Genomic DNA, 26,139 nt, shown 5'->3' on the forward strand with positions numbered 1-26,139 from the left:
GATTAATTTCGACACGTTCAATAATTCATTTTACGCCGAGAGCGTCCTTTCAATGTTTCGTCTAGGTATTTAACCTCTGGATTCAAGAATGCTTCCGTGTATATTTTTTCTTCTGTTGGTGTCACACCTCCTCTCTAATCCTTTGATCCCATGATGTATGTGGATGGATAAACGTAATTACGCATGGAATATATAATAATCTGGGTTAGTCAAAGATGGTAGCAGTAGGGTAGTTTAGCACCAACATAACAACGTGAGCAGATTCGGCAGTGGGTTAGTGATTCCAAAGATAGTGGGGATGAGCAGGGCTGAGTACGCGAGGTTGGTTCTCACTGAGATCCTACCCCCACCACCAGTTTTTTGAACGGTTGGCGGTTGGTCCTGGAACGCGACATGTTAGGACTCTCTGGGGCCGCCGATTGAAAGAGACTGATGCAGGGCTGCGGCACTCGTCATGGATGATGACAAAAGTTATTCATAATGTAGGTTTTCTAGGGTAACATTGATTATAAAGCATTTTCGGGTGTGAATTAATACCGGGAAACGTTCAGCGATATTTTATTTGTAGAAATTTTTCAAATTTATGTGTTTCAACTAGCGGACTTGGGCGCGAGGTGATCGAGGGCATGAACCAACGGTTCTTGTTCTTAGGTCAATAGCGGATAGGTTCATTAACGTTTCATTTGTTGCATATTTTCGTTCTGGATATAAGCAATATAAATTTCTCATGATTCAACGGTTTATTTTACTCGTTTCTTTGTTGTCTAACTTGGCCACGTGTTGCCAGCATTCGTAACGGCAGTCACTGGATTTGCCATTCGTTAATCATAGCATGAATAATGTGGAGTCATGAATCCTGGGCTGGTTTGCTCACGTTGCATTGCGCTTGCACAATATGCGGTTTCGATATGAACTTATCCGCATGGGACTGCATGTGTAGTAACACGAGTAATGTTTGAGAGAGTGGAACGTAATATCCTTCCCTACTCCGCGCGTTAAATAGGTGTGACAATAACTAAATGGTATTAAGAAGCCATCATTCAGTAACATTTATTTTTACCCATTATAATCATTAGTAGATGTAACTGGCGACGAAATGTTGTCTATGTTTCCGGTATGACGAGATGCAAGAGATAGTGAGTGCTTCATGTAGGTTTTGTCACTGAGAGTGGTAGTTTTCTTAAATGTTTTGTCACAGAGAGTAATAGTTTTCTCAAATACTATCGAAATAAATCAGAACGATAGCTGAAAACCTCTCTTAGCGTTATTTAGTATCCTTCATCCATACCACTGAGATAATGACTATATTCTATGAATTTTCGACCCACGCACTATGCACTTCATGCGACTAACTGAATTCATGTTGTTGTTGTGGTCTTCAGTCCTGAGACTGGTTTGATGCAGCTCTCCATGCAACTCTATCTTGTGCAAGCTTCTTCATCTCCCAGTACTTACTGCAACCAATATCCTTCTGAATCTGCTTAGTGTATTCATCTCTTGGTCTCCCTCTACGATTTTTACCCTCCACGCTGCCCTCCAATACTAAATTGGTGGTCCCTTGATGTCTCAGAATATGCCCTACCAGCCGAGCCCTTCTTCTAGTCTACATTTACATCTACATTTATACTCCGCAAGCCACCCAAAGGTGTGTGGCGGAGGGCATTTTACGTGCCACTGTCATTACCTCCCTTTCCTGTTCCAGTCGCGTATGGTTCGCGGGAAGAACGACTGTCTGAAAGCCTCCGTGCGCGCTCTAATCTCTCTAATTTTACATTCGTGATCTCCTCGGGAGGTATAAGTAGGGGGAAGCAATATATTCGATACCTCATCCAGAAACGCACCCTCTCGAAACCTGGCGAGCAATCTACACCGCGATTCAGAGCGCCTCTCTTGCAGAGTCTGCCACTTGAGTTTATTAAACATCTCCGTAGCGCTATCACGCTTACCAAATAACCCTTTGACGAAACGCGCCGCTCTTCTTTGGATCAAGTTGTGCCACAAACTCCTCTTCTCCCCAATGCTATTCAATACCTCCTCATTAGTTACGTGATCTACCCATCTAATCTTCAGCATTCTTCTGTAGCACCACATTTCGAAAGCTTCCATTCTCTCCTTGTCCAAACTATTTATCGTCCATGTTTCACTTCCATACATGGCTACACTCCATGCAAATACTTTCAGAAACAACTTCCTGACACTTAAATCTAAACTCGATGTTAACAAATTTCTCTTCTTCAGAAATGCTTCCCTTGCCATTGCCAGTCTACATTTTATATCTTCTCTACTTCGACCGCCATCAGTTATTTTGCTCCCCAAATAGCAAAACTCCTTTACTACTTTAAGTGTCTCATTTTCTAATCTAATTCCCTCAGCATCACCAGACTTAAATTGACTACATTCCATTATCCTCGTTTTGCTTTTGTTGATGTTCATCTTACATCCTCCTTTCAAGACACTGTGCATTCCGTTCAACTGCTCTTCCAAGTCGTTTGCTGTCTCTAACAGAATTACAATGTCATCGGCGAACCTCAAAGTATTTTTCTTCTCCACGGATTTTAATACCTACTCCGAATTTTTCTTTTGTTTCCTTTACTGCTTGCTCAATATACAGATTGAATAACATCGGGGAGAGGCTACAACCCTGTCTCACTCCCTTCCCAACCGCTGCTTCCCTTTGATGCCCCTCGACTCTTATAACTGCCATCTGGTTTCTTTACAATTTGTAAATAGCCTTTCGCTCCATGTATTTTACCCTTGCCACCTTTAGAATTTGAAAGAGAGTATTCCAGTTAACATTGTCAAAAGCTTTCTCTAAGTCTACAAATGCTAGAAAAGTAGGTTTGCCTTTCCTTAATCTTTCTTCTAAGATAAGTCGTAAGGTCAGTATTGCCTCACGTGTTCCAACATTTCTACGGAATCTAAACTGATCTTCCCCGAGGTCGGTTTCTACCAGTTTTTCCATTCGTCTGTAAAGAATTCGCGTTAGTATTTTGCAGCTGTAACATTAAATTGATAGTTCCGTAATTTTCACATCTGTCAACACCTACTTCCTTTGGGATTGGAATTATTATATTCTTCCTAAAGTGTGAGGGTATTTCCCCAGTCTCATACATCTTGCTCACCATATGGTAGAGTTTTGTCAGGACTGGGTCTCCCAAGGCCATCAGTAGTTCTAATGGAATGTTGTCTACTCTTGGGGCCTTGTTTCGACTCAGTTCTTTCAGTGCTCTGTCAACCTCTTCACGCAGTATCACATCTCCCATTTCATCTTCATCTACATCCTCTTCCATTTCCATAATATTGTCCTCAAGTACATCGCCCTTGTATAGACCCTCTATACACTCCACTGAATTCATAGTATCAGAAAAAGAAAGTCTTACCGTCCCTAATGTGCACGTATTGTTCCATGGCCAATCACCGATGTTGCGTTATCCGTTGCTTCATTTTTTAAATTAGAATACTATCTTTTCTAGCGGGTTTGATTACCCATATCTCAATTTACCGGGCCTAATTCAAAGAATTAGATACATAGCGGTAGAAATTGGCACCATGGAGCACTGCGTCCGCTTATATTAAAGAGAGATAAAATATTCAGTTGTTAAACTTCTTCAAAAAAAAAAAAAAAAAAAAAAAAAGGCTCTGATCACTATAGGACTTAACATCTGTGGTCATCAGTCCCATAGAACTTAGAACTACTTAAACCTAACTAACCTAAGGACATCACACACATCCATGCCCGAGGCAGGATTCGAACCTGCGACCGTAGCACAGGGAGCGAAAGGCTATTTACAATTTGTACAGAAACCAAATGACAGTTATAAGAGTCGAGGGACATGAAAGGGAATCAGTGGTTGGGATGGTAGTGAGACAGGGTTGTAGCCTCTCCCCGTTGCTATTCAATCTGTATATTGAGCAAGCAGTAAAGGAAACGAAAGAAAAGTTCGGAGTAGGTATTAAAATCCATGGAGAAGAAATAAAAACTTTGAGGTTCGCCGATGACGTTGTAATTCTATCAGAGAGAGCGAAGGACTTGGAAGAGCAGTTGAACACAATGGACAGTGTATTGAAAGGAGGAAATAAGATGAACATCAAGAAAATCAAAACGAGGATAATGGAATGTAGTCGAATTAAGTCGGGTGATGCTGCGGGAATCAGATTAGGAAATGATACACTTAAAGTAGTAAAGGAGTTTTGCTATTTGGGGAGCAAAATAACTGATGATGGTCGAAGTAGAGAGGATATAAAATGTAGACTGGCAATGGCAAGGGAAGCATTTCTGAAGAAGAGAAATTTGTTAACATCGAGTATAGATTTAAGTGTCAGGAAGTCGTTTCTGAAAGTATTTGTATGGAGTGTAGCCATCCATGTATGGAAGTGAAACGTTGACGATAAATAGTTTAGACAAGAAGAGAATAGAAGCTTTCGAAATGTGGTGCTACAGAAGAATGCTGAAGATTAGGTGGGTAGATCACGTAACTAATGAGGAGGTATTGAATAGCATCGCGGAGAAGAGGAGTTTGTGGCACAACTTGACTAGAAGAAGGGCTCGGTTGGTAGGGCATATTCTGAGACATCAAGGGACCACCAATTTAGTATTTGAGGGCAGCGTGGAGAGTAAAAATCGTAGAGGGAGACCAAGAGATGAATACACTAAGCAGATTCAGAAGGATGTAGGTCGCAGTAGGTACTGGGAGATGAAGAAGCTTGGACAGGATAGAGTGGCATGGAGAGCTGCATCAAACCAGTCTCAGGACTGAAGACCACAACAACAACAATAACTTCTTATATGAATATTAATCAGCTTACCAAACAAGCGGTAGACTTTCAATGTTACTTGATGTGTCTCGTCGTTACGTTTCACACACCAGCGTGTTTCTGTTGTTGTAGTGGCACGTTCCACATTCTCGTGTATGCCCTGCCTATGGGACAGTGTGTTTTGGTGTGGTGTAACGTAACGCTGTGTGGGCGTGCCGCAGTTCGTGGACGGCTGGGAGCTGAACCGGCAGTTCTTCCCGTCGCTGGAGGACCACCCCAAGCCGCTGGAGCTGCGCTACCGCGAGTTCTGCGGCACGCGCAAGGTCAAGGAGGTGTTCCGCTCCTCGCAGAACGCCGCCCTCATCCAGTACCGAGTACCGCAGCGGGACAAGGGCTTCAGCTTCACCGTCCGCTTCATCAAGAACCCCACACGTGAGTACCACCAGTCTCTTCTAGTACAGGCTGCACGAAGACGAGCTCATACTGAGGTCACAGTAGAACTGCGCACTGCAAATAGAGCCAAATTTCCAGAATGAGATTTTCACTCTGCAGCGGAGTGTGCGCTGATATGAAACTTCCTGGCAGATTATAACTTTGTGCCGGACCGAGACTCGAACTCGGGACCTTTGCCTTTCGCGGGCAAGTGCTCTGCCATTTTTTTTTTTTTTTTTAATACTCATTTTGTTCGTTTTAGTTCGTTGTATGTGCTCGGGGCGGACGTCGTAAGACATCCGTTTAAGTTCGTCTTTGATCGGTTAACTCAGTTTTTTTTTATTACAGAGAGCTGCTAACCCTCTGACCGAACATGCTGAGCTACCGTGCCGGCAGTTAACTGAGCTACGCAAGCACTTGCCCGCGAAAGGCAAAGGTCCCGAGTTCGAGTCTCGGTCCGGCACACAGTTTTAATCTGCGAGGAAGTTTCATATCAGCGCACACTCCGCTGCAGAGTGAAAATCTCATTCTGGAAACATCCCCCAGGCTGTGGCTAAGCCATGTCTCCGCAATATCTTTTCTTTCAGGAGTGCTAGTTCTGCAAGGTTCGCAGAAGAGCTTCTGTAAAGTTTGGAAGGCAGGAGACGAGATACTGGCAGATGTACAGCTGTGAGGACGGGACGTGAGTCGTGCTTGGGTAGCTCAGTTGGTAGAGCACTTGCACGCGAAAGGCAAAGGTCCCGAGTTCGAGTCTCGGTTCGGCACACAGTTTTAATCTGCCAGGAAGTTTCAGAGCCAAATTTTCCCAACTGCCACATGTCGGAAAAGTTCTGCCGTCGGGCTATGGGCACACGCACTGTATCCACTAATGAGCTGAAACACTGTCACCACAAGGGTTTGTTGCGTTTCCAGAGGTGACATACGTAATGCATCGCTGGCACGGAGAATTTCTTCAGACAGATTAAAATTTCAGTTGTTAAACTTCTTCGCGGGCCGCTGTGGCCGAGCGGTTCTAGGTGCTTCAGTCTGGTGAAACCTTCCCGTCTCCTCTATATTTCTTTTGTTACTGAGAACCTTCCCTTTAACAACAAACTATGTAACCTTTTCTTAGGACTTCTATCTCTTGCTTAATAACAACAAATGAAATCTTCCCTTTGAAATTTCTTCCCTTTCTCAATCTTCGCATATAAATTTAATTGATGCTTATTAAAAGTGATTTTCTGATTATTTCGACGAAACATAGAATGTGTCGTCGTCGTGGCCCTCGGTCGTTATCTGCAATAACCCAAAACTGTTCCTTACCTTTTTTTACTGTTACTGGATCGCCATCTGACTCCTACATCGAACTGCGACATGAATATACTTACTCCGGTTTACTATACTCTATTAGCTGCTGGTGGGCTGTCATAATAAGTGGCTGTATTTATTACCAAAGCTGACGTTATTCTTTAATAGCAAAGCTGACGTTATTCTTTAATTAATTTGACTGAAGTTACGTAATTCATAGTTAAACTTTTTCTTGACAACAATAAAATTTTTGCAAAGTTTTATGTTGATGGTTTTTGGGATGGATTTAATCAGTAATACAACATTGCTGGCAAAAATTAATTATATTCTGAAAACGCTTCAAATATTTACTGTTGGTAATGAAATGATTTTACAAACGTTCAAATGGGACTTACTTTTTACATTAATCTTACAACTAGCATTGCGCAAACATACCTTCAGTAGTCTTGAATTTCGCAAAGAAAATAACTCAATAATATTAGTTCCTCTTATGATAATAGTTAGCTTATGTCTCTGTACATCCGTTTATTATCTCTTGTAAGTCATAGCTAGTGGCTGGCAGGCACACTGCTCCTCCCAACCTCTCGCTTCAGACCTGCTACCAACTCGCTTCACATCTCGCTTACTACTGACTTCCTATGAACGCTAAAGTGCGGTCTCTCCTGCCAACAATGCTTTCTGGTGCAGACAATCCCTGCTACCATTACAAAATGTATCAGTGCGCGGTCTTTCCCGCTCTTTTCTTAAAATGTATTCATACGCGGTCTCTCCCGCCCTTTTAAAAATTATGTCAATTGCGGTCTATCTTGTCAACAATACTTTGGTGCAGACATTCCCTGCTACCACAATTATTTCCAACATGACAAATATTAATTATTCCTACTTAACCCTATTCATCATCATCATCATCTTGGACAGTTTCCAGCCACTGGCTGGGTCTGTCGGGAACACAAGCCTCTCCATCGTGTTCTGTCTTTCCACCATTCCCCCTCTTCCACCTTCGTCCAGTTCTCTCCTCTTCTCGTCACACATTCCTTCACTCCCTTCACCCATCTATCTCTTGGTCTTCCTCTGGGCCTCTTCCCCTCCAGTTGCAGATCAAACATCCTCTTTGGAATTCTTCCCTCATCCATTCTCTTCATGTGTCCATACCACTGCAGTCTTGATTTTTCTATCCTGTCCTGTACTGGTTCCTCCTTTAGTCTTTCCCTCACATACGCATTTCGCAATCTGTCTCGTCTTGTTACACTCAACCTGCTCCTCTGGAACTTCATTTCACTAGCCTGTAGTCTACTTTTGTCGCTTTTGTGCATTACCCATGTCTCACTTCCGTATGCCAATATGGGGACAAAGTAGGTTCGGTATATAATTCCCTTGTATTTCTGAGGCACCTCCTTGCTCCAAATAAGCCCCCTAATGCATTTGTAGAACTGCACTGCTTTTCTGCACCTTTCATTTTTTTTCCATTGCGTTTCCCCCCCTTACTTTCAATCATGCTTCCTAGGTACTTGAAGTTCTCTACCACTTGTAGTTTTTCCCCTCCACAAGTTATATCCACATTTGGCCTATTCTTCTTCCTTGTTGTGACAACTATTTCACTTTTCTTTGCAGAGAAATGCATTCCATATTGTGCTGCCGTTGCCTCCCATACATCTAACTGCTCTTGCACCTCCTTCTCACAATTTCCCCATAACATCAGGTCATCGGCAAAAAGCACTGCTTTCATTTTATGATCTCCAATTGCATCTGATACTTGCTTTAGGATTTCATCCATAACAATAATAAACAATAAAGGCGAAAGTGCACTTCCCTGTCGCAGCCCATTTTCCAGCTTAATCCTATTAATAAAATATAAACATCTTTCATAAATTGTGGTTTGACAATAGACAATAGAAATATACACGTCTTACAACAGTAGAAATGGGCACCGCAAATAGAGCCAAACTTTCCAAACTGCCACGTGTCGGAAAAGTTCTACCATCGGGCTAAGGCCACACACACTATCCACTAATGAACCGAAACACTGTCACCACAAGGGTTTGTTGCGTTTCCAGAGCTGACATACGTAACGCATCATTGTCACAGAGAATTTCTACATACGGATTAAAATATTCAGTTGTTAAACTTCTTCAAAAAAAAATGGCTTTGAGCACTATGGGACTTAACATCTGTGGTCATCAGTCCCCTAGAACTTAGAACTACTTAAACCTAACTAACCTAAGGACGTCACACACATCCATGCCCGAGGCAGGATTCGAACCTGCGACCGTAGCAGTCGCGCGGTTCCGGACCGAGCGCCTAGAGCCGTTAGACCACCGCGGCCGGCTAAACTTCTTCGCCGGCCGTTGTGGCCGAGCGGTTCTAGGCGCTTCAGTCTGGAACCGCGCGACCACTACGGTCGCAGGCTCGAATCCTGCCTCGGGCATGGATCTGTGTGATGTCGTCAGGTTAGTTAGGTTTAAGTAGTTCTAAGTTCTAGGCGACTTAAACCTCAGATGTTAAGTCCCATAGTGCTCAAAGCCATTTTTTCTAACTTCCGCACACGAAAGGCGACTAGAGAGACTTCAATAACCATCCTCCGATATCCTTACTGACATCTTTCTTTCAAAATATTGGAAAAAGTAATGAACTCAACAGTAGTCTCGGATTTAGAAGCAACTGATAGAACAGAGGGCCTTAAAAAACAAAAAGACAGTAATAACCTTCGTGGACTTCACAAAGGCATATGACTCCATCGTCAGACAGACTCTTGTTAGGATCCTGAAGAACAGAGGGCTTGACGGAACTACGCAAGAACTCATAAAAGAAATTCTGACAGACACAAAAGCAAGGGTGAGATTCAGAGGAGCACTGTCAGAACAATTTGAGATCAAGATTGGTGTTAAACAGGGAGATGGATTGTCACCATTGTTGTTCAGTATAGCGCTGGACGAAATGATCAGGCATTGGAGAGCAGTAAACGAGGAAATGGGAATACCAAAGACGTATGTGGGGGACAAAAAGTACAACAGGGCTCAAGTGGACTGCCTAGCCATTGCAGATGACATAGCAATAGTAAGTGAGACGGAAGAATACGCAAAGACACAACTCCACAATTTAAGTAAGGTAGCCAGAAAGGTGGGACTGAGGATCGCCTATAACAAGACAGAGACATTAAATACCACTGCAGACAGGGAAACACCGGAAGGCACTGTGCAAATGGTGGACAAATTTAAATACCTGGGAGAATTTATAACAGGAAGGAACAGGAGCAAGGAGGGAATAACAGACAGGATGAAGACCGTTTGGGATCCCTATCAGGTCGGCTTGAGGGGGGCATAGAAGCAATTCAGAGGAGGGCTGCTAGATTTGATACTGGTAGGTTTGATGATCACGCGAGTGTTACGGAAATGCTTCAGGAACTCGGGTGGGAGTCTCTAGAGGAAAGGAGGCGCTCTTTTCGTGAATCGCTACTGAGGAAATTTAGAGAACCAGCATTTGAGGCTGACTGCAGTACAATTTTACTGCCGCCAACTTACATTTCGCGGAAAGACCACAAATATAAGAGAGATAAGGGCTCGTACAGAGGCATATAGGCAGTCATTTTTCCCTCGTTCTGTTTGGGAGTGGAACAGGGAGATAAGATGCTAGTGGTGGTACGAGGTACCTTCCGCCACACATCGTACGGTGGATTGCAGAATATGTATGTAGATGTTGATGTAGAAGATGAGGTCAGCCTTCTGCATGACGAGAGAGATATACAACAAAAACAAATTATGCGCAGAGGCAAAGATAAGCCACTACAAGGCAACGGTGAGGAATGCAGTATTATATGCTGCTGAGACGATGACACTAGGAAGAACTGGGGCAGAACAACTAGAGAAAGAAAAGAGAAAAATACTGAGAAAAATACTAGGTCCCAAAAGAGGTGGAGAGAGGTGGATGCGAAGACCTAGGGAAGAACTGTACCGGAACATGAGAACAACATCCTGGCAAGTCAGACTGAAAAAGGCAATGTTTTCTGGACATGTAGTTAGGATGAGTATGAACAGAATGACGAAGAGAGTGTGGGAAACAAGAGAGAGGTCAAGGGGAAAGACAGGAACCAAGTAGGTTGTTGAACATCGGAAGAACTGATTGGAATTGGGGACCAAGGTCGAAGGAAAGGAAAATTGGGGGCACAAATATACACCGACCAATATGTCAGAGATCAATGACAGAGAAGAATACAGGAAAAGATTAGAGTGTCGCCAGTGGAGCTGACAGGAGAAACGGAAACTGAAGATCTCGGAAGAAGAGCGGGAGAGAAGAAGAGAAAGAATGAAGAGGTTCTGGGAGAAGAAGAGGAAAATGCAGTCCACGAAGGGGCTACCCGTGGTCCTACAGAGGCCGTAACGCAAGAAGAAGTAGTCTCGGATTTAAGTAGAAGCGATTTACTTACTGTATCACAGTCTGTATTACAGAACGGTTGTTCGACTGAGAATGCCTTGTCGCGTACTCTTGGTTTTACCGTCCTTTAGCTATAACGACTTTCCATGACTGCTCATTACCGCAGCACACATTTCTGTCATTTCCGAGATCCAAGTTCTCAGGCGTCGCGGACTAACGCACTTCCCGTCCTCAAAGACGCTTAGGTTAGCGGATTCCCTCAGTAGTCCTGATCATCTCCTAAGGGCCGACAGGCGACATTTCTCTGGTCTTTCGCCAATATTCGCACAATTCCGTTTTTGCAATGTGTAGTGGGAGTCAGCGCAGACAGATAGTGCTCATCACGGCTTTCCTGAGTTGCTTTGTCTCCCGTTACAAGAAAAAATATTTATAAAGCGGAATTTAGCGTTCCCTTTCGACAGAACGCTCCCAAATTAGTGTAGTTCAACACAAACTAATTTAGGAGCGTTCTGTCGAATGTATGTATGTATGTATGTATGTATGTACGAGGGTCACTCCAAAAGAAATGCGCACCATTTTTGTAAAAATACAGTTTTCATTCTGCATGTGTGGAAGTTTTACAGTGTGCAGATACATCCTTCCCGCTTGTTTCCAAACTTAGTTCTACCTGTTCCCGTGAGTGGCGCCGTCACAGCTTGCCCTCAAGGTGGCTACTACACTTGACGTTCGTCAGAAGCAACGTGTTGTCATAGAATTGCTGTGAATACCTCAAGAAAAGGTTGAAAAAGGTGTATGGAGATGGTGCTGTCGATCGCAGTACAGTGGGCAAGCAGGTTACGTGATGAAAGCGGGCACGGCAATATTGAGGAGTGTCCTCGCAGCGGCAGGCCTCGTACTGCACACACTCCAGACGGTGTGCAGAGAGTTAACGAATTGGTGACTGCTGACAGACGCATCACAGTGAACGAATTGTCAAGCTACGTTGGGATAGGGGAAGGGAGTGTTTGCAGAATACTGAAAGTGTTGGCGTTAAAAAAGGTTTGTGCCAGGTGGATTCCCAGGATGTTGACAGTGGCTAAAAAAAAATAAAAAGAACGGTATACAGCGAAGTTTTGGAACAGTACGAGAATGGTGGAGATGAATTTCTTGGAAGAATCGTGACAAGTGATGAAACATGGCTCCATCATTTTTCACCACAGACGAAGAGGCAATATACGGAGCGGCCTCATGCAAATTCACCCAAGAAAAAAATTCAAAACCGCACCTTCTGCTGGAAAAGTTATCGCTACGGTGTTTTTCCATTCCGAAGGACTCTTGCTTGTGGACATCATGCCAAGTGGAACCACCATAAATTCTGATGCATATATGACGACACTGAAGAAACTTCAAGCTCGACTGAGTCGTGTTCGACCACATCGGCAAAAGCAGGATGTTTCGCTGTTGCACGACAATGTACGGCCACATTTCAGTCAAAAAACCATGGAAGCGACCAAAAACTCGGATAGGCGACACTGGAACACGCACCTTACAGTCCTGACCTGGCTCCGTGTGACTATCATCTCTTTGGGAAACTGAAAGACTCTCTTGGTGAAACAAGGTTTGAAGATGATGACTCTCTTGTGCACGCTGCCAAACAGTGGCTCCAACAGGTTGGCCCAGAATTTTACAGTGCGGGTATACAGGCGCTGGTTCCAAGATGACGTAAGGCAGTTGAGAGGGATGGAAATTATGTGGAGAAGTGAAAATATTGTTCCTAAAGGATGTATCTACACACTGTAAGACTTTCGAACATGTAGAATGAAAGGTGGATTAAAAAAAATAGTGTGTATTTGTTTTGGAGTGACCCTCGTATTAAGATGGCCAGTGAAACACGGAGACTAACCAGTACTGCAGCAGCGACTGAGCAGCGCTGTTGCATGGCCGTAGCAGTCATCGCGCGCCAGGGAGGTGCTTTGTCTCTCCTACAGTACTGTCTGTTATTCCTCGTGTTTCACTGTACCTGTTAATACGTACAGAGAAAACAAATATCGCACTATACTAACTATGGCCCCTGTATCGAATGGGCACATAAAATTTCGCATTAAAAATCTTTCGTCGCACGGAAGACGTGTCGAGCAGTATTTGTTTAGGCTTACTCCAGGTACATACTGCAAAAACGAAATTTCAATTATCTGCCGAAACAGCAGAGAAAATGAGCCTAACCACTCTTTGGAGGGACGCCTGTCATACCTCAACATCAGTACGTCGTAAGTGTGTGTTCAGACGTAATGACCTTTCTAGACTCTGAGAAGCTCATCTGCAGAAACCAGCACGCTTTTAGGAAACAGCGGTCATGAGAGACACAGCTGACCCTCTTTGTGCATGTTACACAACAGGCTCTAGATACCGGCTCCCAGATTGATGCCATATTTCTCGACTTTCGAAAGGCGTTCGACTCAGTTCCGTATTGTCATTTGCTCAAAAAAGTGAACGCTTTTGGTCTATCCGACGACATATCCAACAGACACAGAGCAGTATGTCGTCCTGAATGGGGTGACTTCAACAGAAACAAGCGTAACTTCAGGTGTGCTCCAGGGCAGCGTAATAGGTCCTCTGCTTTTTACGATTTACATAAACGATCTGGTTGATGGTATCGATAGCGGTATTTGCCGGTGATGCTGTAGTGTACAGGAAAGTAGTATCACACGAAACTTGTGAACAAATCAATGAGGATTTGCAGAAAATAAATGCGTGGTGTAATGACTGGCAGTTATCTCTCAATATTAGTAAGTGTAACCTACTGTGTATAACAAGGCGAAATACCCATTAAAGTAAGAGTACAAAATAAGTGATCAGTCTTTGGAAGCGGTAACACTTGCGTCAAGTATCTGGGTGTGACTATTCGAAATGATCTCAAATGGAATGCTCAGATTACACAAGTAGCGGGCAAGGGCGAAGTTTAGATTGCGGTTTATTGGTAGAATCCTGAAGCGATGCAGTCCTGCAACAAAGGAAATAGCTTACAATACGTTAGTTCGTCCAGTCTTAGAGTATTGTTCGTCTGTATGGGACCCTTACAAGCTGGGTCTGATTCAAGAGATTGAGAAGGTCTAAAGAAGAGCGGCAAGATTCGTGACTGGTACATTTAGCCATCGCGAGAGCGGTACAAATCTCATAGAAAGTTTGAAGTGGGACACACTTGCAGATAGACGACGCGCTAAACGGAAGCGGCTGCTCACTAAATTCCGAAATCCGATCTTCGCCGAGGATGTAGAGCACATATTATTACCACCAACTTTCAAATCGCGCAATGATCACCATTCGAAGATAAGGGAGATTATAGCTCGTACTGAGGCTTTCAGACAGTCGTTTTTCCCTCGCGCGATCCACGAGTGGAACAGAGGGGGGAAATATGACTTTGGAGCGAATTGTGCCCTCCGCCGCACACCTTTTGGTCGCTAGCGGAGTATGTATGTAGATGTAGATGTAGATGTAGATGTAGATGTAGATATAGATATAGAATATCAATGAAAGAGCATCTGTAAAATACGATTAAGACGTGTATAGTTAACAGGTATTCACTGGCTACGGCAAACTATTCACCCGTTGGTTACCACCAACTTGACGCGTTGCAAACATGTGCCCCATATCGCCAACAAGTCTTAGTGCTTGGACGACCCTTTGCAAGGTTTGGCCGAATGTTCACACTAAAATACAAGAGGCACACGACAGAGGTGAAAGTAAAGATAAAATTCAAATTCAAGAAAATCTCGACTTGGCCCAATTTGGAGAAGTTAGGGTAATTTGCAAGAATGATTGCCTATCGAAGTCACTTTGTCCAAACGATACACACCGAACGTGCGATCGTAAATCGATCATACGACACCGGTGGCGCGCGTTGTGATCAATTATTTCTGATCGTCATTTTTATCTGTTCCCCATTGCCCCCGTAGTTGCTCTGAATTACATACCTCCGCGAATTATTTGTGAGTTGCTAGGTAAACTCAGACGATTTGTGTCGTTAGTGAGTGGGATGTCTGGTGTTCTTGATGTTTCTTCGGCGGATTCTCTCACATGGAAAAATCTTACTCCATGTTTATCCAGCGTAGAAAACTCTTTGACTTTTTGTCGCAAATACGGAGTGCTACCGGTCGAAGAAAGAAGGGACTGTGTAAACTTAAAAGGAAGGTCAGCGTTGGCCGTAATATTGATGTTTTATTGATTGTTGTTGTTGTGGTCTTTAGTCCTGAGACTGGTTTGATGCAGCTCTCCATGCTACTCTATCCTGTGCAAGCTTCATCATCTCCCAGTACCTACTGCAACCTATATCCTTCTGAATCTGTTTAGTGTATTCGTCTCTTGGTGTCCCTCTACGATTTTTACCCTCCACGCTGCCCTCCAATACTAAATTGGTGATTCCTTGATGCCTCAAAATACGTCCTACCAACCGATCCCTTCTTCCAGTCAAGTTGCGCCACAAACTGCTCTTCTACCCAATCCTATTCAATACCTCCTCATTAGTTATATGATCTACCCATCTAATCTTCAGTATTCTTCTGTAGCACCACATTTCGAAAGCTTCTGTTCTCTTCTTGTCTAAACTAGTTATCGTCCATGTTTCACTTCCATACATGGCTACACTCCATACAAATACTTTCAGAAACGACTTCCTGACACTTAAATCTATACTCGATGTTAACAAATTTCTCTTCTTCAGAAACGCTTTCCTTGCTGTTGCCAGTCAACATTTTATATCCTCTCTACTTCGACCATCATCAGTTATTTTGCTCCCCAAATAGCAAAACTCGTTTACTACTTTAAGTGTCACATTTCCTAATCTAATTCCCTCAGCATCACCAGACTTATTTCGACTACATTCCACTACCCTCGTTTTGCTTTTGTTGATGTTCATCTTATACCCTCCTTTCAAGACACTATCCACTCCATTCAACTGCTCTTTCAAGTCCTCTGCTGTCTTTGACAGAATTACAATGTCATCGGCGAACCTCAAAGTTTTTATTTCTTCTCCATGGATTTTAATACCTACTCCGAACTTTTCTTTTGTTTCCTTTACTGTTTGCTCTATATACAGATTGAATAACATCGGGGAGAGGCTACAACCCTGTCTCACTCCCTTCCCAACCACTGCTTCTCTTTCATGCCCCTCGACTCATAACTGCCATCTGGTTTCTGTACAAATTTTTTTTATTGATAGCAAATTAAACTCAGACACTGGTATCAAGTTATCTGTAACCAAAACTGAGAAACTTCTCAATTTTGGTTATTGATAACTTGATACCAGTGTCTGAGTTTAATTTGTATTGTACTGTAGATGATCACTATGTGATTGAAAATCGATTCTGCTGTCAATTAAACATCACCTTCCTTTTAATTTAACACATATGGTTGTTGTGCACACAGCACTCCATGGAGTCGCCACTCAAAAGGGACTGTGTAGAATGTGGTGGTGCGAAGTGTGGAAAAACTACAAAAAAAAGAACAGTTTCGAAGCTGAAAGACCGTTACAATTGCATTGCGGAAAGTGCGGAAAATGAAAGAGTTTCAGGAAGAATGTATAGTTCGACTCTTCCAAATTACCCATCCAGACCACCGTAGAGGACGTTAACATGACGACAACACCGACGACGAGTAAGCTAAGTCATCTCCTTTGCAATTACAAGTATTTCTGTAAAGCTCTTCCTTCGTCATTGGTGTAGTGACCACCGTAAACATACTCATAATGCCCGCCATCAGAGTTCCATGTTCGATTTACGGTCGCACGTTCGACATGTATCGTTTGGACATCGCGACTTCAATAGGCAATCATTCTTGAAAATTACCGAGGTTAGAATGCTTGACGTCGCTTAGGAGATATTGTGATAGTCCTGTACGACGCTCTTCGGCTTTGTGGTCGCACAAAAACAAATTTCGCTCGCTACCCCCGATCCGAGGTTTTTTTAATTTTTTTAAATTTATGAACATAACATCGTTACAACAATACATGTGTAGAAAAATGTAATTGTAAACAGCTGGTCAATATTTCACATAGTCGAAATCCTTTGAGAACAGAAATAAATAGAACTGAAATGTGTGACAAGTTATTCACTGAGAGCTTTTAGTAACAATTCTAAAAAAAGTCAGTATGAATTGTGATATGTAAACAAATATTTAAATATGGGTATCAGGTAAGAAACAACGAGAAAATCGAAAACACAAATGAGAAAAGAGAAACAAAAGGGATACTTCTAGGTTCGTCATCTTAGAGACATCCAAAATATCGCTGTTTACTCACCTCACAGTCCAGAAGCTGCTCACTGCTCACGCTGGAATCTCCACATTCCGGAGCGCTCGTCTTCTCAAAACATGGCCGCTCCGGACTGTTGCTAAGCAACGGCACAGCTCGCTCTGAGCGACTTCCCATTGTTAGAATTTGCGTTACTATATAACCTCGGGCGTGTCTTTGTATGTTCGTTGTGACGCGAGAAAGCTTAGACCACGCATAGAGGAAGTCGGGGCGGAAAGGGACAGTGGAAAACTAGGAGATTATACTTTTTTTTATACACTAGGGAACGTTGCAGCCTACTGGAGTAACGTGTAACTATACCTCTGAATGGGAGGGAAGCCAAAGCGGGCATTTTTAGTTAGTTTCGAGTATGACTTGTAAGCGAGTAATTGTCCTTCACGGTTCCAGTTGTGTTTTTATATCTGTTGCAGAATTTTAACACAAGTTAAGCAGTTATTTGTTAACTGTACACTTGCAAATGACGTGTATCCTTCTCGTTCATGCCATTCGCTGCACATTAATCATATATTAGGTTGTTATACAGGGCGGTCGGAAATTCCCATTGCAGACTTCTAGGGCTTGCAGAGGGGTGTGAGTACATCGTATTTTGAATAGGAGCCCATGTCCGGAAACGTCATTCAATGAGACTACAGAGCGTCAAAGTTATAGGCACGGGGGTCTGCAAATGTACGTATACACGAGGTGATTCCGTGGTGATTATACAGACTTTCCAGGATGATGGAGAACGATAAATGTATTAATTTGAAGTAAGGCTCCCTGTACCGGAAGCGAACGAGTCGAAAGTTATAGACGAAAACCTTTCTGATACCCCTGACAGTTGAATACGTGTACCTGTTCTTGTGTTGCGAAGAGTTTAGGGCTGGTAACTTTAAGTGGTGGTAGTGTGGACAAAAACGAGAAAAAATGTCCGATAAACGTGGGCTCTAAAGTGAGCACCTTAACAGCTATGAACACTTGCTTAGTAGAGGAGATGTGTTTCATATTAGCGAAGATGAACAAATGGTCATAGCTCCTCAGGTATGCAAGAGCCCACGTTTATTGGACATTTTTTCTCGTTTTTGTCCACACTACCACCACTGAAAGTTACCAACCCTACACTCTACGCAACACGAGAACCGGTACATGTATTCAACTGTCAGGGGTATCAGAAAGGTTTTCGTTTATAACTTTCGACTCGTTCGTTTCCGGTAGAGGAATCCTTACTTCAAGTTAATACATTTATCGTTCTCCATCATTCTAGAAAGTTTGTACCATCATCACGGAATCACCCCGTGTATACGTACATTCACAGACGCCCGTGCCTGTCACTTTGACTCTCTGTAGTCTGGTTGGACGACGTTTCCGGACATGGGTTGCTATTCAAAATACGATGTACTCACTCCCCTCTACAAGCCCTAGAAGTCTGTAAAGGGAATTTCCGATCATCCTGTATAAGAGCATAGCGTTTTTGTTTTACATGTTGGTATTGCGCTTGCTGCGGGTTTATTTACGATTACCATTTTTTTTATTTGTAGTTCACTGGTGCTATTTGAGTTTACATACTGTCATTTTGTCCTGTGGAGATAGTGAGTGCAGCTGTGGACGCTAGAAAATGGAGTACTAAGTGGAGAAATCAGATCATTTCCGACATGTTGCTCTGCTTGAGTTCAATCGAGGTGTGACACCAGCGGAGACAACCAGGGTCATTTGCGCCACGTATAGGGGTAATCCCATTGGACAGAGCACGGCAAGATAATTGTTTCCCAGTTTTGAGGAGGATCATTTTGACATTAATCACACTCTGCGTTAAGGAAGACCTTCGACGTTTTAAGAAGATCATTTAAATGCATCAATCCGCAGTGGCTATACTCGAGAACTGACAAACGTGATGAACTGTGATCATTCCGCCATCGCGCGACATTTGCACGAAGTGATGAAGGTTCAGAAATCTCGTGCATGGGTACCACATACTGCACTCACGCTCATAAATTAAGGATAACGCTGATACATGGTGAAACAACGCTCTGGTGGGCGGTTTGCGGGTTTAAATCACCTCGGGGTATGACCATGCGGTGCATTTGACCTGCGGTCTTCGCATGATGGCGCTGGCAGCAGTCCACATACGCAGAGGTGTGTTGGTGCATGTCAGAGTACGGTGCAGCGAGTAAGTGTGCAGACGTTTTGAGACGTGCTAACGGTGACTGTGTGTTGAAAATGGCTCAAAGAAAACATATTGATGGCGTTATGAGGGGTAGTAAACTAGGGCGACTGGAGGCCGGTCAAATACAGCAGGTCGTAGCACGGACGCTCCGTGTGACACAGAGTGTGATGTCAAGATTATGGCAACGATTCCAGCAGACAGGAAACGTGTCCAGGCGCTACAGTACGGGACGTCCACAGTGTACAACACCACAAGAAGACCGATATCTCACCATCAGTGCCCGCAGACGGCCACGGAGTGTTGCAGGTAGCCTCGCTCGGGACCTTACCACAGCCACTGTCTCCAGACACGCAGTCTCCAGACGACTGAACAGACCTGGTTTATTCGCCCGCAGACCTGCAAGGTGCATTCCACTGATCCCTGGTCACAGGAGAGCCCGTAAAGCCTGGTGTCAAGAACACAGTACATCGTCGTTGGAACAGTGCTCCCAGGTTACGTTCACAGAGGAGTCCAGGTATAGTCTGAACAGTGATTCTCACCGGGTTTTCATCTGGCATGAACCAGGAACCAGATACCAACCCCTTAATATCCTTGAACAGGACCTGTATGGAGGTCGTGGTTTGATGGCGTGGGGTGGGGTTATGATTGGTGCACGTACACCCCTGCATGTCTTTGACAGAGGAACTGTAACAGGTCAGGTGTATCGGGACGTCGTACTGCACCAGTACGGCCGCCGTTTCAGGGGTGCAGTGGGTCCCACCTTCCTCCTGATGGATGATAACGCACGGCCCCACCGAGCTGCTATCGTGGGGGAGTGCCTTGAAACAGAAGATATCAGGAGAATGGAGTGGCCTGCCTGTTCTCCAGGCCTAAACCCCATCGAGCACGTCTGGGATGCTTTCGGTGGACGTATCGCTGCACGTCTTCAAACCCCTACGACACTTCAGGAGCTCCGACAGGGACTGCTGCAAGAATTGGAGGCTATACCCCAGCAGCTGCTCAACCACCTGGTCCAGAGCATGCCAACCAGTTGTGCGGCCTATGTACGTGTGCATGGTGATCATATCCCATATTGATGTCGGGGTAAATGCGCAGGAAACAGTGGCGTTTAGTAGCACATGTGTTTGGGGAGGGTTTTCTCAACTTATCACCAATACCGTGGACTTACAGATCTGTGTCGTGTGTGTTCCACAGATCTGTGTCGTGTGTGTTCCCTACGTGCCTATGCTATTAGCGCCAGTTCTGTGTAGTGCCACGTTGTGTGGCACCACATTCTGCAGTTGTCCTTAATTTATGAGCATGAGTGTATAAGCCAAAATCACTATATTAGCGCGTGGCCATATGTGCATCTCTGCTTGCACGTCATAAGTTGGCTCGTAAAGAATACCGACCGTTCCTATTCTGTATCGTCAGTGGTGACGAGAAAATGTGTGTTTATGCTAACGTAAGGAAAAGAAAGGAATGGTTGACCGCAAACAAAGCAGCAACTTCCCGTACAAAGACCTGAGCGCATCGACAAATGATAATCTTATGTATGACGTGGACCACCGAATTGCTTCCCCTAGGTGTATCCATCACTGCTGACATACACTCCTGGAAATGGAAAAAAGAACACATTGACACCGGTGTGTCAGACCCACCATACTTGCTCCGGACACTGCGAGAGGGCTGTACAAGCAATGATCACACGCACGGCACAGCGGACACACCAGGAACCGCGGTGTTGGCCGTCGAATGGCGCTAGCTGCGCAGCATTTGTGCACCGCCGCCGTCAGTGTCAGCCAGTTTGCCGTGGCATATGGAGCTCCATCGCAGTCTTTAACACTGGTAGCATGCCGCGACAGCGTGGACGTGAACCGTATGTGCAGTTGACGGACTTTGAGCGAGGGCGTATAGTGGGCATGCGGGAGGCCGGGTGGACGTACCGCCGAATTGCTCAACACGTGGGGCGTGAGGTCTCCACAGTACATCGATGTTGTCGCCAGTGGTCGGCGGAAGGTGCACGTGCCCGTCGACCTGGGACCGGACCGCAGCGACGCACGGATGCACGCCAAGACCGTAGGATCCTACGCAGTGCCGTAGGGGACCGCACCGCCACTTCCCAGCAAATTAGGGACACTGTTGCTCCTGGGGTATCGGCGAGGACCATTCGCAACCGTCTCCATGAAGCTGGGCTACGGTCCCGCACACCGTTAGGCCGTCTTCCGCTCACGCCCCAACATCGTGCAGCCCGCCTCCAGTGGTGTCGCGACAGGCGTGAATGGAGGGACGAATGGAGACGTGTCGTCTTCAGCGATGAGAGTCGCTTCTGCCTTGGTGCCAATGATGGTCGTATGCGTGTTTGGCGCCGTGCAGGTGAGCGCCACAATCAGGACTGCATACGACCGAGGCACACAGGGCCAACACCCGGCATCATGGTGTGGGGAGCGATCTCTTACACTGGCCGTACAGCGCTGGTGATCGTCGAGGGGACACTGAATAGTGCACGGTACATCCAAACCGTCATCGAACCCATCGTTCTACCATTCCTAGACCGGCAAGGGAACTTGCTGTTCCAACAGGACAATGCACGTCCGCATGTATCCCGTGCCACCCAACGTGCTCTAGAAGGTGTAAGTCAACTACCCTGGCCAGCAAGATCTCCGGATCTGTCCCCCATTGAGCATGTTTGGGACTGGATGAAGCGTCGTCTCACGCGGTCTGCACGTCCAGCACGAACGCTGGTCCAACTGAGGCGCCAGGTGGAAATGGCATGGCAAGCCGTTCCACAGGACTACATCCAGCATCTCTACGATCGTCTCCATGGGAGAATAGCAGCCTGCATTGCTGCGAAAGGTGGATATACACTGTACTAGTGCCGACATTGCGCATGCTCTGTTGCCTGTGTCTATGTGCCTGTGGTTCTGTCAGTGTGATCATGTGATGTATCTGATCCCAGGAATGTGTCAATAAAGTTTCCCCTTCCTGGGACAATGAATTCACGGTGTTCTTATTTCAATTTCCAGGAGTGTATATAGTCAACAGGTGAGACGCCTTTGGGACACAGTCCAAGAACAACGACCAGGAAGACTGCGTGAGGTGACGCTACTGCACGATACAGTGCTTCCGCTTTCTGCTACAGTGATAGAAAACACTATACATGAGTTCAGTTGGGAAGTAGTTCCGGAACCGCCTTATTCACTTGATCTTGCTCTTTCAGATTTTTACCTCGCTATCGAACAACCCTCAAGGATCTTCCTTTCTGGATGAAAATGCACTCCGAACATGGTTAGATGAGATTTTCGCCTCAAAACCACGCGGTTTTTACAGTCGCGGAATCGGAAAGTTACCCCACCGTTAGCTGACTGTTGTAGACAGTGAAGGAAAATACTTTATTGACGACTAATGTATGTGTTAGGTGTATCCGTTGTGTTTATTAAACTTATGGAGAAACACTACGAACGTACGCATCAACTTTATAGATTTAAAATTACATATTTCTTTTTTGTTCCCTTGCTTTTCCAGATGTTGTGAACGTACATCAGAAAGACTGATAGACGGGAATGGGGTGTTAAATGAATTTAAATGGCAGTTTAGGCGTGCTGTCTTCTGAAATGGGACTTTTAAAAGCACCTACGGTATTTAACGTAACCAAACTAATGTTGGAAAGTTATGTCCATACACCTAATAATAACCCTGACTACAGAGCTGGTAAATTTACCAGAGATGATAAATTTAAAAATGTGTTCACCGCAGAACAACTGTCGTTTTAACATATTCTCGTTATTAGCGTGAAGTACAGGTTCCTGTTGCAAGCGCAGAGAAGAAAGAAAGAAAGAAAGAGCAAAAAGGTAAAAAAAATGCCAGTGCAGGAAAATGAGCTGCAAAAAAAACCTCCTTGAAAAAATTAAACCTAAAAATCTAACTGTACACAAAAAGAATACAAAAGAGAGGATATGAAAGCCTTTAAGAGAAGTAAAACGAAGAAGATGATGGAGGAGAGAGAATCAGAGAGAGAGAGAGAGAAAACTGAATGTTTCTGCAGCTGGGATTTTTGCTCAGCTTATAATGATGGCTGGGTCGCATGCCAGAAGTGTTTCAAGTGGGCATCCAATTCATATCGTGACATAGAAAGTGAGGGTGAAGAGAAAATACTGTCAGAAAGACTAGTAGTCATTAGTTTGACAGTCATTAAGCATTAAAATTAATTGCACATTTTTCAAAGTAACATTATATTTTCTTATTCTTAATAATGATTTTTTGGAAGATTTTGAATTCCACAGACTAAACTGTTCACTGGTCAATTTTGTGTGTTAGTTTCAAGATGATGTTCCCAATAATTTCAGTGTTTATGCAACAATTTCAATATTGTTTGTTGAAAACTTATTTCTTAGTTTTAAGCTTATATTCGTAATAATTATAACGTTTATGCAATAATTTCACAAAAAAATACTTTATCCCACTCTGTCCATTGGGTGGGGCAGGAAGGGAAATATGCAAGCATTTCTTTGACAAAATATAAAAATTCTAAAATAGAGTTTTAAGTAATTTCAAAGTAAGGTACGCTAGGTTATATAATGACAGAAAAAACTGCAACATCAAGAAGGTGTGTTTCTACATCTGAGACATGACGTCTATTCGATTTTCGCGCCAGTCTCATTAGATTAATGAAAATCGGGTTTCCTTTAAATACACGCTGTAACGGTCTTGAGCCTTACTTCTGACACTGGACGTTGTGAGTTGATGATGTTAGTCAATAATACCTTTAAGGTGACAACGACACCATTATCATCATCTCTGAGTGTGAACGGGGTCTGTAAAATCTCCTTCTGTGTGACCTGTGTTAACTAACGGGGACAGATAGATTGTTGACTGCTTATTGAGAGTAAAATAATTAAATAATTTTTATAAATGAGATAAGCCCGCAGTTTGAGGATATTCTCGATGGAATTGTTAGTCGCAGCAGGACAAGAGAGATCTACATTGGCGAGAGAGGTACTTCCCAGTGCCATATTTCATGATTGTGGTTATTTTACGATGTAGAAAAAAATGCATGTCTCACTTAAGGTCTATATGCAGTAGGTAGACAGCTTCTCTGAAAGCTGAACTGAAGATAACTAACATTACTTTTACGTTTTGACCGTGAAATCGGAAAGTTGAAGATGGCAAATTCTTGAAAAGGGTGAAAATTCTACTGCCTTAATTTTCACATACCGCACGAGCGGTCATTTTGACACAGTCCAAGGCAGTCAGGAACTAATCCATTTTCACTTACCTTGTTTTACAGCCTCGGAGAACAGTTGATGAAAGCTAGTTCAGCCTCGATCCCAGTGATGGCAGTGTGTTGGTTAGAGAGAGGCCGTTTGTGGCCTTAAATCCGACCTGTTTGCGTGCTAGGCCCACTACACCTACACTGGGAGTTATGGCCCGATGTGCAGTTTCTTATGTCAACAGGAGCACTCTCGTGGTTAGCCCACGCACTCTGAATGCAAAATTGTACGTCAGTCTGGTGATTCGACCTGTTGTGTTGCCGTTAATAAGCAGCCTTCCAGGGGATGTTTTCCAACAGGATAACACTCACCCAGGGGATGTTTTCCAACAGGTTAACACTCACCCAGGGGGTGTTTTCCAACAGGATAACACTCGCCCACATACCGCTGTTGTAACCCTATATGCTCAACAGAGTGCCGACATCTTGCCTTAACCTGCTCGAACACCAGGTATGTCCCCAATCGAGCACATATGGGACATCATCAGACAACTTCAGCGTCATCCACAAACAACTGTTCCTGTGTTGACCGACCGAGTGCAACAGGCATGTAACTCTATTCCACTAACTGACACCCGCCACCTGTACTCGGAATTTCAGTACTCTACCTTAATTATTTTTTGGCGTTGCGATGTTTCTCCGTCAGTGTACTTTTATTCCTTTAAGAAGTATTTTCTTGCGTTCTCTTATTTTGCAAAAACTGTTAAACTTTAAGTATCCCACCGAGCGAGGTGGAGCAGTGGTTAGCACACTGGATTCGCATTCGGGAGGACGACGGTTCAGTCCAGCGTCCGGCCATCCTGATTCAGGTTTTCCGTGATTTCCCTAAGTCGCTCCAGGCAAATGCCGGGATGGTTCCTTCCAAAGGGCACGGCCGACTTCCTTCCCCGTTCTTTACTAATCCGATGAGACCGATGACCTCGCTGTCTGGTCTCCTCCCCCAAAAGCAACCCAATCCTTTAAATATCCCATTCGTTCCGCTCTGAGTTCCCCTACGAGTTCCCCTACATCTATTCTTCGCTGAACTCTGAAACTAGCGTTACAGGTGTGATATTCTAGAATAAGGAGCAGTCCTCTCGATATCGGTTCAAACCCTGGTCCAACCATCCTGATTTAGGATTTCCGTAATTTTCCCAAATCGTTTCAGGCAAATGCAGGAAGAGTTCCTTCGAAAGGGCGCGGGCGATTTCCTTCCCCATCGTTCCCTAATCCGATGGGACCTCCTCCAAATCAACCAACCATCCTGTCAGTATCCGCCACACTAAGGCGGGAAGTATACATCTGACGGGCCACAGATGCCTCTCATCTTTCCTACGGTCGTAGTACATATCAGATGTAAGAAGTGGTGCTACAATATGACGCGGTTGATGACAGTTTCCGAAAAATCAACTTTCGAAAAGTTTTACACCTATGTCCAAATCTGCACTGCGAAAGCCACGCCACGGTGTGTGGCGGAAGGTACTTTGTGTAGGTGCGTCACTTCTGTTATGGCATATCATAGATTTAGATGTGGATAAAATTGATGGCCAGGTAGAGTGTGAGAAACAAGTTTATTGAAGAGAACATAAAAGCTTCTCTTCTCCTTATTTGGAACTTAATTACACGAACACAAGAAATAGTTCTCAG

General features: G+C 44.2%; 1 protein-coding gene across 1 annotated transcript in view; it reads left to right on the forward strand.

The window, feature by feature from the left end:
* LOC124552591 (corticotropin-releasing factor-binding protein) overlaps window positions 1-26,139 on the forward strand; it is a 1,062,428-nt gene that overhangs the window by 939,621 nt on the left and 96,668 nt on the right. Inside the window, exon 5 of the mRNA XM_047126916.1 lies at window positions 4,977-5,187. Within this exon, the coding sequence (XP_046982872.1) occupies window positions 4,977-5,187 (211 nt within the window). The remainder of the gene's footprint in view (window positions 1-4,976; window positions 5,188-26,139) is intronic.

The sequence above is a fragment of the Schistocerca americana genome, chromosome 10 (assembly GCF_021461395.2).
Source record: "Schistocerca americana isolate TAMUIC-IGC-003095 chromosome 10, iqSchAmer2.1, whole genome shotgun sequence".
In the NCBI taxonomy this organism is placed as follows: Eukaryota; Metazoa; Arthropoda; class Insecta; order Orthoptera; family Acrididae; genus Schistocerca; species Schistocerca americana.